At 32.5% G+C, this 14,771-nt stretch overlaps 2 protein-coding genes across 7 annotated transcripts in view; both read left to right on the plus strand.

The window, feature by feature from the left end:
- Window positions 1-14,771, plus strand: part of LOC114325306 (homeobox protein homothorax) — a 675,897-nt gene that overhangs the window by 174,201 nt on the left and 486,925 nt on the right. The gene's annotated exons all lie outside the window — the stretch shown is intronic.
- On the plus strand, window positions 1,289-8,330 carry LOC126886854 (uncharacterized). 3 transcript variants are annotated; one of them, XR_007698794.1, is made up of 2 exons: window positions 1,289-4,884; window positions 4,943-5,009. XR_007698794.1 is itself a non-coding variant. In XM_050653955.1 (2 exons), the coding sequence occupies exon 2, from the start codon at window positions 5,104-5,106 to the stop codon at window positions 7,549-7,551; it is 2,448 nt and encodes an 815-aa protein (XP_050509912.1). In that variant the 5' UTR covers window positions 1,289-1,563; window positions 4,943-5,103; the 3' UTR covers window positions 7,552-8,330. The 3 variants fall into 3 exon arrangements, 2 of the variants coding, with proteins under 2 accessions (XP_050509912.1, XP_050509911.1); XM_050653955.1 differs by having other exon boundaries at window positions 1,289-1,563; window positions 4,943-8,330; XM_050653954.1 differs by having other exon boundaries at window positions 1,289-1,563; window positions 1,622-5,009.

The following is a 14,771-nucleotide window of genomic DNA, read 5'->3' on the forward strand; positions in this document are numbered from 1 at the left end:
AAAACCAAGGAGAAGCACCGTTGGACAAGCTCAGAGTTCCAAAACTGTTTGAAAACAATATTATTATTAAAAAAGCCAAATCGAAAATATTTAATTTAATTGTAATCAATGAAAGAAAATTCAAATATGTTATAAAGTAATGTTCAAAAAACTAGAGCAATTGTTGGGCATGCTGAATATAACAGTATTAAAGAAACTTCTTAAAGATTGGATCAAATTTACAATTTAATTGAACTTGGGTGTTAACACAATTTTGAGGATTTCTTTTTAATTCCCTGCTAATTTCTAAGTCTTCTAATAAATTCATTTTTGTATAGTTGTTAATGGGTATACTATGTAGAATCCTACTATCTCTTTGGGGACTGAAGTTATGTTTAGAAGCATGTAAGTGATTGCCAAAACTAGATTTGTCAATCTTAGACAAATGTTCTTTGATGCGTGTTTCCAAAGGTCGCATAGTTCTCCCCACATATAGCCAAAATCCTAAATAACATCCCCAACCTTAAACTATCATTCAAATGTAAGGAAAATATCAAATCTATTTTTTCTCACACCAAAGATAAAATTGGAAAAACATCAAAAAGTGGTATATACAAATTGTCCTGTGGAGACTGCCCTGTTACCTATGTGGGGAGAACTATGCGACCTTTGGAAACACGCATCAAAGAACATTTGTCTAAGATTGACAAATCTAGTTTTGGCAATCACTTACATGCTTCTAAACATAACTTCAGTCCCCAAAGAGATAGTAGGATTCTACATAGTATACCCATTAACAACTATACAAAAATGAATTTATTAGAAGACTTAGAAATTAGCAGGGAATTAAAAAGAAATCCTCAAAATTGTGTTAACACCCAAGTTCAATTAAATTGTAAATTTTATCCAATCTTTAAGAAGTTTCTTTAATACTGTTATATTCAGCATGCCCAACAATTGCTCTAGTTTTTTGAACATTACTTTATAACATATTTGAATTTTCTTTCATTGATTACAATTAAATTAAATATTTTCGATTTGGCTTTTTTAATAATAATATTGTTTTCAAACAGTTTTGGAACTCTGAGCTTGTCCAACGGTGCTTCTCCTTGGTTTTCATCTATCTCACTTCTATATTTGGTCAGAACTGACTGGTTGTTTGGTTTTTTTAATAATTAATAATACTTTGATAATTTGATTATTTTCACATTTAACTTTAATTTAAACTTAACAATTGTCATTTAAATTTAACTTTAGTCTTTCATATTAACTTTAACGTCATACCAATTAGTTAACTACATATGACAACTTAGTCATTTTCAAAAATTTTAAACAATTTTAATAACACAGATGTCGCTAGGAACTATTGTTTCCGTCAGCAGGCTGTCGTTTTGAATATTGTCAGTAACAGCTGTTCTTTGTACGAATGGTGGCCATTTTGTAAAAAAACACATTAAATGTGATTTTTAACATTTAAGGGTTTTTTACCCTAACCAGTGGTTATATCCCTGGGTTAATTTTTAAAATATAGAATGTGTTTGTTCGAAGTTTTCTCTTCTTTTGAGGTTTTTACACCTATAAGACGTAAGTTTCACTTTATAATTTTTTATGAATAAGATTTTTCAACTTAGTCTTTTTATAGGATAGCTCTGATGATGGCATTAATATGCTGAAAGTACTTAGCTGATTTAATAAATTAATTTACACACTATCAGTCTTTTGAAAACATACACCAGTTCCCGTTTAGATTTATATAGAAGTGTGTACAAGTCAAACAGTCTTTTTCTATTCATTATCTACAGTATGGTAGTTGACTTTAGTAAATACCTAAGACTGTCAAAGAAGAGAGAGTTGCTGAACATCGACATTTGGTTCATCCACAAATGCATTAAATTCAAAGTTACACCAACTTTTGCAAAATGTAAGGTACCTTCCACTGCTACTCTTAATTTTAAGTCACAAATAGAAAGGAAATTTCTTCAAAAAGAACTTTGTAAACATCATGCTCATTTAGATAAGATTAATGTTCAGCTTAAAATACTTTATGACAACATTGTAAGAGAGGTTCCGTTTGATAATTTCAGAGATTCCATAGCCAATCATTTAGATAATTTAGAGTACATAAAACAGTCCAAATTCAATAGAGTAAATAACAAGCTTCACAATTTGATAAAAAAGAAAAATAATCTCAACAGTAATAGTCAAAACACTAATAGATTGATGGGTTCCTTTAAGTTTAGATTTCACAAACGTACAGTTAACTTGTCAACTTGCTCTTTCACTAATAAAGAACTTGATTTTCTGTCCAACGGGTTAAAATTCTCTACTCTAGTACCTTTTAACAATAAAATGGTTGAGGAATTTTCAGTTGACATTGATACCGTAATAGAAAGCTTACCTTTAGACAACATTTCTAAAACTAACTTAAAAAGCAATTGTTTTCTTTCTTTACAAAAAGATCTGATCAAATTTAATAACAATGTTAATAACATTAAAACCAAATGTTTTAAACAACTCCATTTGATTAGACAATTATCCTTCAAACTGAAAAGTAATAACCTCATCATAACTAAAGCTGACAAAGGCAACTGCCTCATCATCATGCATCATAGTGATTATGTTCAGAAAACTGAAGAGTTTTTAAGAAATAACAACTTTGACATTTTAGATAGAAATCCTCTAAATAAATTAATCACTAACCTAAAAAATACCTTATCTAAACATAAAGATTTCCTACAATTACATAAAACGAAAGAAAAAACCTTCATTTTGTCAAATCCTCAAATACCTAGACTATATGGTTTACCAAAAATTCACAAACCGAATGTTCCTATGAGACCAGTGGTTAGCTTTTACAACACACCAGTTGTTACATTGTCTAAATTCATTAATTCCATTTTACAATCTACAATAACTTTACAACCTTCTTATTCTGTCAAAAATTCTACCGATTTAGTAAATAAGCTGTCAGTTTTAAACTTACCTAGAGACTTCTTTCTAGTTTCTTTTGATGTAAGTAATTTGTTTACTAATGTACCTAGAGATGAAACCATTCCTTTAGTGGAGGATTTACTTATTAAAAGTAATATTAATAGAGTTTCAATTCCTCACTTGTTGGATTTACTTAAATTTTGTTTATCGCAAGATTTCTTCACCTTTAACGATATTATTTATAGACAAGCACAAGGCTTGGCAATGGGGAATCCTTTATCACCTTTGCTAGCAGATTTGTTTCTTAACAACCTCGAGGTTAACATATTTGATAATAATTCTTCGAACCAAAACTCTTTCCAAAAAATCTTATACTGGTTCAGGTATGTTGATGATGTATTGGCTATTATAGATGGCAATTCTACAGATGCTGAAAATATTCTTTATTTGCTCAACAATTTACATCCAGCTATAAATTTCACTCTAGAAACCGAGTCCAACAAGTCTATAAATTTTCTAGACCTTACTTTAACTAGGATGGACAGTAAATTAATTTTTTCAGTCTTTAGAAAACCTACTCAGACTGACCATACCATCCCTAGATCTTCTAACCATCCCTTTCAACAGAAGATGGCTTCCTTTTATTGCTACATCCATCGTTTACTTAGTCTACCATTATCAGATACTAATTTCAATTCAGAATTAGATATTATCAAACAACTTGCATATAGTAATGGTTACTCCCCTACTTTAGTTGATAACATCCTCAACAAATTAAGGAGTAAAAGGAATAGATCCCTAGCTTACAATCCTGTTCTTAATAATTCCACTACAGCAGTTATGTATAGATCAATATCATACATAGGTTATCCTTCAGATAATATAGCCAAAATCCTAAATAACATCCCCAACCTTAAACTATCATTCAAATGTAAGGAAAATATCAAATCTATTTTTTCTCACACCAAAGATAAAATTGGAAAAACATCAAAAAGTGGTATATACAAATTGTCCTGTGGAGACTGCCCTGTTACCTATGTGGGGAGAACTATGCGACCTTTGGAAACACGCATCAAAGAACATTTGTCTAAGATTGACAAATCTAGTTTTGGCAATCACTTACATGCTTCTAAACATAACTTCAGTCCCCAAAGAGATAGTAGGATTCTACATAGTATACCCATTAACAACTATACAAAAATGAATTTATTAGAAGACTTAGAAATTAGCAGGGAATTAAAAAGAAATCCTCAAAATTGTGTTAACACCCAAGTTCAATTAAATTGTAAATTTGATCCAATCTTTAAGAAGTTTCTTTAATACTGTTATATTCAGCATGCCCAACAATTGCTCTAGTTTTTTGAACATTACTTTATAACATATTTGAATTTTCTTTCATTGATTACAATTAAATTAAATATTTTCGATTTGGCTTTTTTAATAATAATATTGTTTTCAAACAGTTTTGGAACTCTGAGCTTGTCCAACGGTGCTTCTCCTTGGTTTTCATCTATCTCACTTCTATATTTGGTCAGAACTGACTGGTTGTTTGGTTTTTTTAATAATTAATAATACTTTGATAATTTGATTATTTTCACATTTAACTTTAATTTAAACTTAACAATTGTCATTTAAATTTAACTTTAGTCTTTCATATTAACTTTAACGTCATACCAATTAGTTAACTACATATGACAACTTAGTCATTTTCAAAAATTTTAAACAATTTTAATAACACAGATGTCGCTAGGAACTATTGTTTCCGTCAGCAGGCTGTCGTTTTGAATATTGTCAGTAACAGCTGTTCTTTGTACGAATGGTGGCCATTTTGTAAAAAAACACATTAAATGTGATTTTTAACATTTAAGGGTTTTTTACCCTAACCAGTGGTTATATCCCTGGGTTAATTTTTAAAATATAGAATGTGTTTGTTCGAAGTTTTCTCTTCTTTTGAGGTTTTTACACCTATAAGACGTAAGTTTCACTTTATAATTTTTTATGAATAAGATTTTTCAACTTAGTCTTTTTATAGGATAGCTCTGATGATGGCATTAATATGCTGAAAGTACTTAGCTGATTTAATAAATTAATTTACACACTATCAGTCTTTTGAAAACATACACCAGTTCCCGTTTAGATTTATATAGAAGTGTGTACAAGTCAAACAGTCTTTTTCTATTCATTATCTACAGTATGGTAGTTGACTTTAGTAAATACCTAAGACTGTCAAAGAAGAGAGAGTTGCTGAACATCGACATTTGGTTCATCCACAAATGCATTAAATTCAAAGTTACACCAACTTTTGCAAAATGTAAGGTACCTTCCACTGCTACTCTTAATTTTAAGTCACAAATAGAAAGGAAATTTCTTCAAAAAGAACTTTGTAAACATCATGCTCATTTAGATAAGATTAATGTTCAGCTTAAAATACTTTATGACAACATTGTAAGAGAGGTTCCGTTTGATAATTTCAGAGATTCCATAGCCAATCATTTAGATAATTTAGAGTACATAAAACAGTCCAAATTCAATAGAGTAAATAACAAGCTTCACAATTTGATAAAAAAGAAAAATAATCTCAACAGTAATAGTCAAAACACTAATAGATTGATGGGTTCCTTTAAGTTTAGATTTCACAAACGTACAGTTAACTTGTCAACTTGCTCTTTCACTAATAAAGAACTTGATTTTCTGTCCAACGGGTTAAAATTCTCTACTCTAGTACCTTTTAACAATAAAATGGTTGAGGAATTTTCAGTTGACATTGATACCGTAATAGAAAGCTTACCTTTAGACAACATTTCTAAAACTAACTTAAAAAGCAATTGTTTTCTTTCTTTACAAAAAGATCTGATCAAATTTAATAACAATGTTAATAACATTAAAACCAAATGTTTTAAACAACTCCATTTGATTAGACAATTATCCTTCAAACTGAAAAGTAATAACCTCATCATAACTAAAGCTGACAAAGGCAACTGCCTCATCATCATGCATCATAGTGATTATGTTCAGAAAACTGAAGAGTTTTTAAGAAATAACAACTTTGACATTTTAGATAGAAATCCTCTAAATAAATTAATCACTAACCTAAAAAATACCTTATCTAAACATAAAGATTTCCTACAATTACATAAAACGAAAGAAAAAACCTTCATTTTGTCAAATCCTCAAATACCTAGACTATATGGTTTACCAAAAATTCACAAACCGAATGTTCCTATGAGACCAGTGGTTAGCTTTTACAACACACCAGTTGTTACATTGTCTAAATTCATTAATTCCATTTTACAATCTACAATAACTTTACAACCTTCTTATTCTGTCAAAAATTCTACCGATTTAGTAAATAAGCTGTCAGTTTTAAACTTACCTAGAGACTTCTTTCTAGTTTCTTTTGATGTAAGTAATTTGTTTACTAATGTACCTAGAGATGAAACCATTCCTTTAGTGGAGGATTTACTTATTAAAAGTAATATTAATAGAGTTTCAATTCCTCACTTGTTGGATTTACTTAAATTTTGTTTATCGCAAGATTTCTTCACCTTTAACGATATTATTTATAGACAAGCACAAGGCTTGGCAATGGGGAATCCTTTATCACCTTTGCTAGCAGATTTGTTTCTTAACAACCTCGAGGTTAACATATTTGATAATAATTCTTCGAACCAAAACTCTTTCCAAAAAATCTTATACTGGTTCAGGTATGTTGATGATGTATTGGCTATTATAGATGGCAATTCTACAGATGCTGAAAATATTCTTTATTTGCTCAACAATTTACATCCAGCTATAAATTTCACTCTAGAAACCGAGTCCAACAAGTCTATAAATTTTCTAGACCTTACTTTAACTAGGATGGACAGTAAATTAATTTTTTCAGTCTTTAGAAAACCTACTCAGACTGACCATACCATCCCTAGATCTTCTAACCATCCCTTTCAACAGAAGATGGCTTCCTTTTATTGCTACATCCATCGTTTACTTAGTCTACCATTATCAGATACTAATTTCAATTCAGAATTAGATATTATCAAACAACTTGCATATAGTAATGGTTACTCCCCTACTTTAGTTGATAACATCCTCAACAAATTAAGGAGTAAAAGGAATAGATCCCTAGCTTACAATCCTGTTCTTAATAATTCCACTACAGCAGTTATGTATAGATCAATATCATACATAGGTTATCCTTCAGATAATATAGCCAAAATCCTAAATAACATCCCCAACCTTAAACTATCATTCAAATGTAAGGAAAATATCAAATCTATTTTTTCTCACACCAAAGATAAAATTGGAAAAACATCAAAAAGTGGTATATACAAATTGTCCTGTGGAGACTGCCCTGTTACCTATGTGGGGAGAACTATGCGACCTTTGGAAACACGCATCAAAGAACATTTGTCTAAGATTGACAAATCTAGTTTTGGCAATCACTTACATGCTTCTAAACATAACTTCAGTCCCCAAAGAGATAGTAGGATTCTACATAGTATACCCATTAACAACTATACAAAAATGAATTTATTAGAAGACTTAGAAATTAGCAGGGAATTAAAAAGAAATCCTCAAAATTGTGTTAACACCCAAGTTCAATTAAATTGTAAATTTGATCCAATCTTTAAGAAGTTTCTTTAATACTGTTATATTCAGCATGCCCAACAATTGCTCTAGTTTTTTGAACATTACTTTATAACATATTTGAATTTTCTTTCATTGATTACAATTAAATTAAATATTTTCGATTTGGCTTTTTTAATAATAATATTGTTTTCAAACAGTTTTGGAACTCTGAGCTTGTCCAACGGTGCTTCTCCTTGGTTTTCATCTATCTCACTTCTATATTTGGTCAGAACTGACTGGTTGTTTGGTTTTTTTAATAATTAATAATACTTTGATAATTTGATTATTTTCACATTTAACTTTAATTTAAACTTAACAATTGTCATTTAAATTTAACTTTAGTCTTTCATATTAACTTTAACGTCATACCAATTAGTTAACTACATATGACAACTTAGTCATTTTCAAAAATTTTAAACAATTTTAATAACACAGATGTCGCTAGGAACTATTGTTTCCGTCAGCAGGCTGTCGTTTTGAATATTGTCAGTAACAGCTGTTCTTTGTACGAATGGTGGCCATTTTGTAAAAAAACACATTAAATGTGATTTTTAACATTTAAGGGTTTTTTACCCTAACCAGTGGTTATATCCCTGGGTTAATTTTTAAAATATAGAATGTGTTTGTTCGAAGTTTTCTCTTCTTTTGAGGTTTTTACACCTATAAGACGTAAGTTTCACTTTATAATTTTTTATGAATAAGATTTTTCAACTTAGTCTTTTTATAGGATAGCTCTGATGATGGCATTAATATGCTGAAAGTACTTAGCTGATTTAATAAATTAATTTACACACTATCAGTCTTTTGAAAACATACACCAGTTCCCGTTTAGATTTAGAAAATTATGAGGTTACAGTAACACTTCGGACAGTTTATGAAAGGAGATCATTTATACTATTAACTTAATTAAATAAAAATGACAAAAAGTAATGTTAAACAGTGTAAAATTATTTTGCAAAAACATGTTGATTTTTGCTTACTTATAAACAATTAGAATAACTTTTTAACCGTTACCAGTAGAAAACTTATTTTTTCATATTTAGAAAGACTGAATTTTTATACACATTTAGAAAGCAAAAAAAAATGTCCTAGGACAATTAGGGACGAAGTTAGCACCCCCTTTTTTAATTCACATGTTCTTGCAAAATAATTTTGCAATATTTAGAATTTTTTTTGTCATTTTTTTTTTAATTAAATTAATAGTGTAAATCTTCTTCTTTCATAAACTATCCAAAATATTAGTGCAACTTCATCATTTTCTGACTTATAGTGTTGCAAAAAAATTAATTTGGGGAAAACAAATTAAATAACTTTTAAACTATTTGACCAATTGCTTTAAAATTTAGGGTATGACTTAAGCATCAGAAGTCTCAGCATTCCGTGTAATTCAGGTTCTAAGTTAATTTTTACATAAGTTATGAATATTTATATAAACTCTAAATTTATGATTTATTTTGCAATTTTCTCAGCAACCAATAAGGATAGGCATATTCAGCGAACGCCACATTGAAGTTTTTTATACGATTTATAGTTTCTTACTCTCAAAGTTTAAAATGCTTAACTTTTTGGTAATAGACGAAAAAAGCGAAAATTTACCGTTTTTTTATCTTCATTTGTGTATAACTACTATGTATATCATCAAAATCCGCTGCAGGAAATATATAGGTTATTATTATATATGTACATACTACCCAAAAAATTTGGTTTCGGCCTGGAGGGGGTTGTGTCACCAACAGGATATTTTTTCCCTGATTTCTCTGAACTATAAGGCCGTATTAAAGATTTGACTATTCACATTTTTGTTTGTATTTTCTATTTTCTGCATGATTTTATAACTTTTCCTTGATTTTTTCCTGAATAACATTCTTCTTGACTGGTTCAACAACTCGGGGTGAGTCTTCGTCACATCTTTTACGATATTGTGCTTCTATTTCCCATTGTTGTACCCCAATTCTAGATAGATCGGCTTGAACATCATCCTTTCATCTTTTTCTGATACAGCCTACAGCTCTTCTACCGGCTGGTCTCAAAAAATGTCTTGTAACACTCATGTCTTTCTCTTACTACATGACCTCCCCATCTTATCCGGTTAGTTTTTATGTCTGACGATGCTTTCGCTTTCAGTACCATACAGAACCATTTCAGTATTGCGGCACCTCCACTCTCCTGTCAATTCATCTCTTTGAGGGCCAAATTTCATTTTGAGAACCTTTCTTTTAAAATACTAGCAGCTTATTTGTTTTCCGCTGATGTAGAGTCCATGTTTTAATTCCATAATCACTCCGTAACCACTGTAGATGTCCGTAACCACTGTAGATGTAGAGTCCATGTTTTAACTCCATAATCATTCCGTAACCACTGAGCGAATAATTGACATAATATAGTCTTAATTTACATTGTCCTGTTAGCAGCTTAGATCTTAATAATGATGATAGGAGTATAATGCTCTATTTCCGCAGCTATTTTTGCTAAGACATCTTTTTCTATGTAGTTGTCATCAGTGATTACCGCCACGATTGTCTTGTTAGCAGCTTCGATCTTAATAATGATGATAGGAGTATAATGCTCTATTTCCGCAGCTATTTTTGCTGAGACATCTTTTTCTATGTAGTTGTCATCAGTGATTACCGCCACGATTGTCTTGTTAGCAGCTTCGATCTTAATAATGATGATAGGAGTATAATGCTCTATTCCCGCAGCTATTCTTGCTGAAGCATCTTTTTCTTTGTGGTTGTCATCAGTGATTACCACCATTAGATGTGTAAACTCTTTGATTACTTCGAAGTTGTGGTCGTTAATAGTTGTTATGTTCTATTTAACTCTTGCTCTTGGATATTAATTGGTTACTAACATGTATTTCGTCTTCTCTTCATTTATGTGAAGACCCAGACTACCTGTTTCCTCTTAGAGTTGTGAGAACACCTCTCTCACGTCTCATGTAGAATGAACGACTGCATCTAGATAATCAGCAAAGGCCAACAATAGTTTTGATCTTCAATTCGCAAGTCAGCTCAGACGATATTTTACTTCTTGCATATTCTAAGGCCAAATTGAATAGCAACGGTGATAAGGGGTCTCCTTGTCTAAATCCTGATGTTCTGTTTCCTATCTTTACCTCTGCACATGAGTCTGTCACGTACATTTGAGCTTGCTCCACCAATTTTCTTGGAATTCCCATTTATAGCATTGGCTCTAGTCTGATTTTTTTTTATCGAATCTTATGCGTTCTATTCTGCTGAAAGATATTGTTACTTAATAAATAATTTATTTCAAGATACATATTTAAATGTCATCAATTGTTCTGCCATTTGCTTATTGGTGCTGTTGAAATTATTACATTTTTCGTTCGTTGTGTATAATATGTTTTGCATTATTTTGGAATAAACAATTTTTTCTTCGGACTTATTTTTAAGCGGTATTTCCAGTATTGGCCTGAGTTCGCCCCTGAGCATCTTGGAAACAGAACACCTACTGTTAATCTTTAGAACACGAATGACATATCTTACCGGATTTGTATTTTTTTTTGTACATTTTTTGTTGACTCAAAAGTTTCTCAGCTGAATATCCCGAAGACACATTTGCATATTCGGATTGGAGACGTTTCAAATAAAATTCCATGTTTCTTTTTTGAAATTTACATATTTATGTCCGTTGATAACGACCGGAGATATAATGATATTCGAATTAAGTATCTTCTATGGCTTATTAATTGGATTTTGCTGTAATTATATTTTGGTATGTGCTGATCTGGTATGCGAAGTTTGCCTGAAGGTAGGTATGTCCTCAAGGTATGGCTTGTTTTTCTTACCATTGAGAATGTCAAACCGCTTCTCCATATTGTTGTTATTTCTAGATTCTGCATGACCACTGTTTATTTAAAAACAATATTTTGTTTCCGACTTATTATAATCTTATTTCCTTTTGTATTCCTTCTGAAAAAACTTTCTGCTTTAATTTTATTTTCTACGATTTTTGACAGGGTCTCGACATTGTTCCTATTGCTAGGGGAGCAAAGTATGCTAAATGTGCAGTCACTCGAGCGTTATGGGGACCTCTTGGGTTGTGAAGAGTAGGTCCTAAAACCAAAAAAAGTTTAAAATTTTCCATTTTAGTGGGGACTTATCATTTTTAATTTAATTTTCCATTTCCAACAATCGTTTTTTTAGATTATAGCGCCATCTGTCCATAATTCAAAAAATTCAGAATAAAAGTTACTTATTTTTACGTAAATAATCCACATCTGCAATAAAAAATGGGGGCTCCCATTTAAGATTTTAAAGTAACCCCCCACCCCACCTCTGTGGGGGTTGTGCTTGGTGCCATTCGATAGATTTTTCAAAAATATTGAATAAGTGTATTTTTCAGTTTTTTGATCTGATGTTCATTTCGCGAAATATCGCGGGATTCGTATTTAAAATTTTAAATTTGCCCCCCACCCCTCTCCGTGGGAAGTCGTGTTTGGTATCATTTGATAAATTTTTGAAAAATATTGAGCACGTATTTTTTAGTTTTTCAATCTGTCATTTATTTCGCGAAATATTCGCTTTCTTCTTGTGAAACTTTTTGACGCGCCCATTTCCTAACGCCCGCTCAAATCATAAGATTTTTGAAATATACACTGTTTTACATGTACTTAACTTACCTTATCTTAATCTGACGATTTCGAGTTTTTCTAAGGATAGATTTTTTTTTCGCCCCCCCCTAACCAACTCCCCTTGCATTAAGAGCCAATATATGGTAGAGGTACATTTTCAGGGTACAAAGTTTCTCCCCATGTAATAATTTGACGCGCTCGAGTAACTGCAAAAATCTCCGCTTGGGCTCCCCTACTTATTTGCTTTTTTTGTGGCTGCTCCTTAGCCCAAAATAAAAATGGTTATTTTTGTCTGGATGCCACTTTATTATTTATTTGGGAGGCTGCGTATAATCAGTGTCCAATGAAACTCATCTATTAGTTTTATAATCACCTATTCTAACTAAAAATGTTTTTTTGCAAATTTCATAACCCCACACGTTTAGTCCTGTAGACTTTTCCATACTGTGTCCTGAAAGATATAGACTTCTCCTCTTCCTCCTCCTCGTCCTCTTCCTCCTCCTCCTCCTCCTCCTCCTCCTCCTCCTCCTCCTCCTCCTCCTCCTCCTCCTCCTCCTCCTCCTCCTCCTCCTCCTCCTCCTCCTCCTCCTCCTCCTCCTCCTCCTCCTCCTTCTCAGTTCTTGCGCCCTCCTCGGGGCGTGCTGACACTCATACTGTTAGCTTGCCATCTCCATTGGCTACGATCGGCGATCCTGTGATGATAAACTGCCTCATGATGGGATTTTTCTTCCAGAGTCTTTATTTGGTCTGCCCATCTTGTTAGAGATTTTTCTCTTGGTCTTTTGGCCATTTTTTCAGGCTTATTCCTTCTTCTGACTATGTCGCCGAATTACTTTTTTTAATAGCATGTCTTTTATATGATGCCCTTCCAAAATTCACAGGTTGGTTCTGCGTGCTGTCTACATCTTCTAATTCAAAGGTAAATAATTTTTGAAAGATAGTGTTTAATACCATGTGTAATTCTCTCCGTTCTTATTTTGGTTGTTTTTAGACCGTCTGCTACATTTATTTGCATGGTTGCATTGCCGTATATGTATTTTAGGAGTACATATTCTATATCTGGAATCAATCCTTGCGTTTTTCAGTCCTTCTAATACGGGCCTGCGTATTAGTAGAAATGAATAACGCAAGAATTACTTCTAATACGGGTCTAATAATATCTGGTCGTGGACTCCGATGCTCGGCAACTGGAAAATGTAAGCAAGGGACAGAACAGAATAGCGTAGAAAGCTTGAGAAGGTCGAGGCTCTCTAAAAGATGTAGCACCAAGATGATGATGGTGATGAACTCCGATGCTAACTTTGAAATCTTAATAAAAAACGATACTACTGTAAAGCAGGTAGACTTTAAATACCTGGGAACCTGGGAGCTAAAGTAACTAAAGAAGGTCTGGAAAAAACAGAAACTCGAAGAAGAATAGGACAAAGCAGAAAAGTAATAGAATGCTTAAATTCCATTTGGTGGGAAAAAATATCACAACAGCAACAACAATTCGAATAGGAAAGGTCTTCGTGGGGTCAGTTCTGATGTATGAGAGTGAGGTATGGACGTTAACAGCAAAGTCTAGAAGACCAATCAACGCAGTAGAAATGGACTACTTACACCGAAGTGCTGGAGTTTCGAGACAGGAGAGAGTGCGTAACGAGGAAATCCGAAGAGTCATGCACGTCCAACACACTACAGTGGGCAGAATAAAGCAGAAGAGCTTGAAGTGGTTTGGTCACGTGCTTCGGATGGATGGGCAGCGTTGGCTAAAAACATTGTTTAAGTGGAAACCCTCAGGTAAGAGGAAGAGGGAAGACCAAGGCTATCAGGGAATTAAAATGTAAGGAAAGTCATGGAACGTCCAGGTTTTGAGGAAGAGGACATCCATGATAGGAATAGATGGCGGTTAGGTGTTAGGTGTGGGGATGTGGCAAAGGCCGTTTTAAATCCAGTATGTATATAATATGGGCCAGAGGTACACCTCCATGAATGTCCATTGTAGGTGCTCTATGGTACTATAGCCTTTGCGAAATCCTGTTTGTTCGACAGGCTAGTAACTATCGAATTTATTTGATAGCCTATTGGTAATTACTTTGGTAAGCAGTTTGTACGGATATGGTAGCAGGCTTGCTGGTCCGTAATCTTTACTCTTTACTTAGATAAGTACATCAAAAAACGCTTTTTCAATAGACGAATGAGAGAATAAAGGACACCCTGCATCTTTTTGTAATCCTTTATTTACCATTTTTATAGAATGTTGCACATTAAAGTAATTCATCTGAAATGAAAATGAGAGCATTTCAACAAGAAAGTTCAATAATATTAGCTATAAAATCTATAGATATAGTCTAAGAGCTTGAGCCGAAAAATCATCGTCATAAGTAATATGGAGTTTGGCATGTGAAATGTGTCTATTGTATATTGATAATTATGACCCCTTTCAGGCTGACACCTCAGTGGATACAGGAAGTAGCAATAAGGGATGAAAGGGAAAAGTCAGTGTAGTCATTAAAGGTTTTCACCTCCTATTTTGTTAAACATCCATCGATTTGCATGAAAATTGGTGACTAGTTAGAGCATACCTCAAGAAATAGAACTGATTTGGTGCCAACATGCACTTTTACCCTGGGGGCGGATACCACCCCTTCTCGGGGGT

This window comes from Diabrotica virgifera, chromosome 6 (assembly GCF_917563875.1).
Source record: "Diabrotica virgifera virgifera chromosome 6, PGI_DIABVI_V3a".
NCBI classification, from domain to species: Eukaryota; Metazoa; Arthropoda; class Insecta; order Coleoptera; family Chrysomelidae; genus Diabrotica; species Diabrotica virgifera.

What these genes read in the sequence shown, in the direction of transcription:
- LOC126886854 (XM_050653955.1), top strand. Translation starts at nt 5,104, where the DNA reads ATGGTAGTTGACTTTAGTAAATACCTAAGACTGTCAAAGAAGAGAGAG.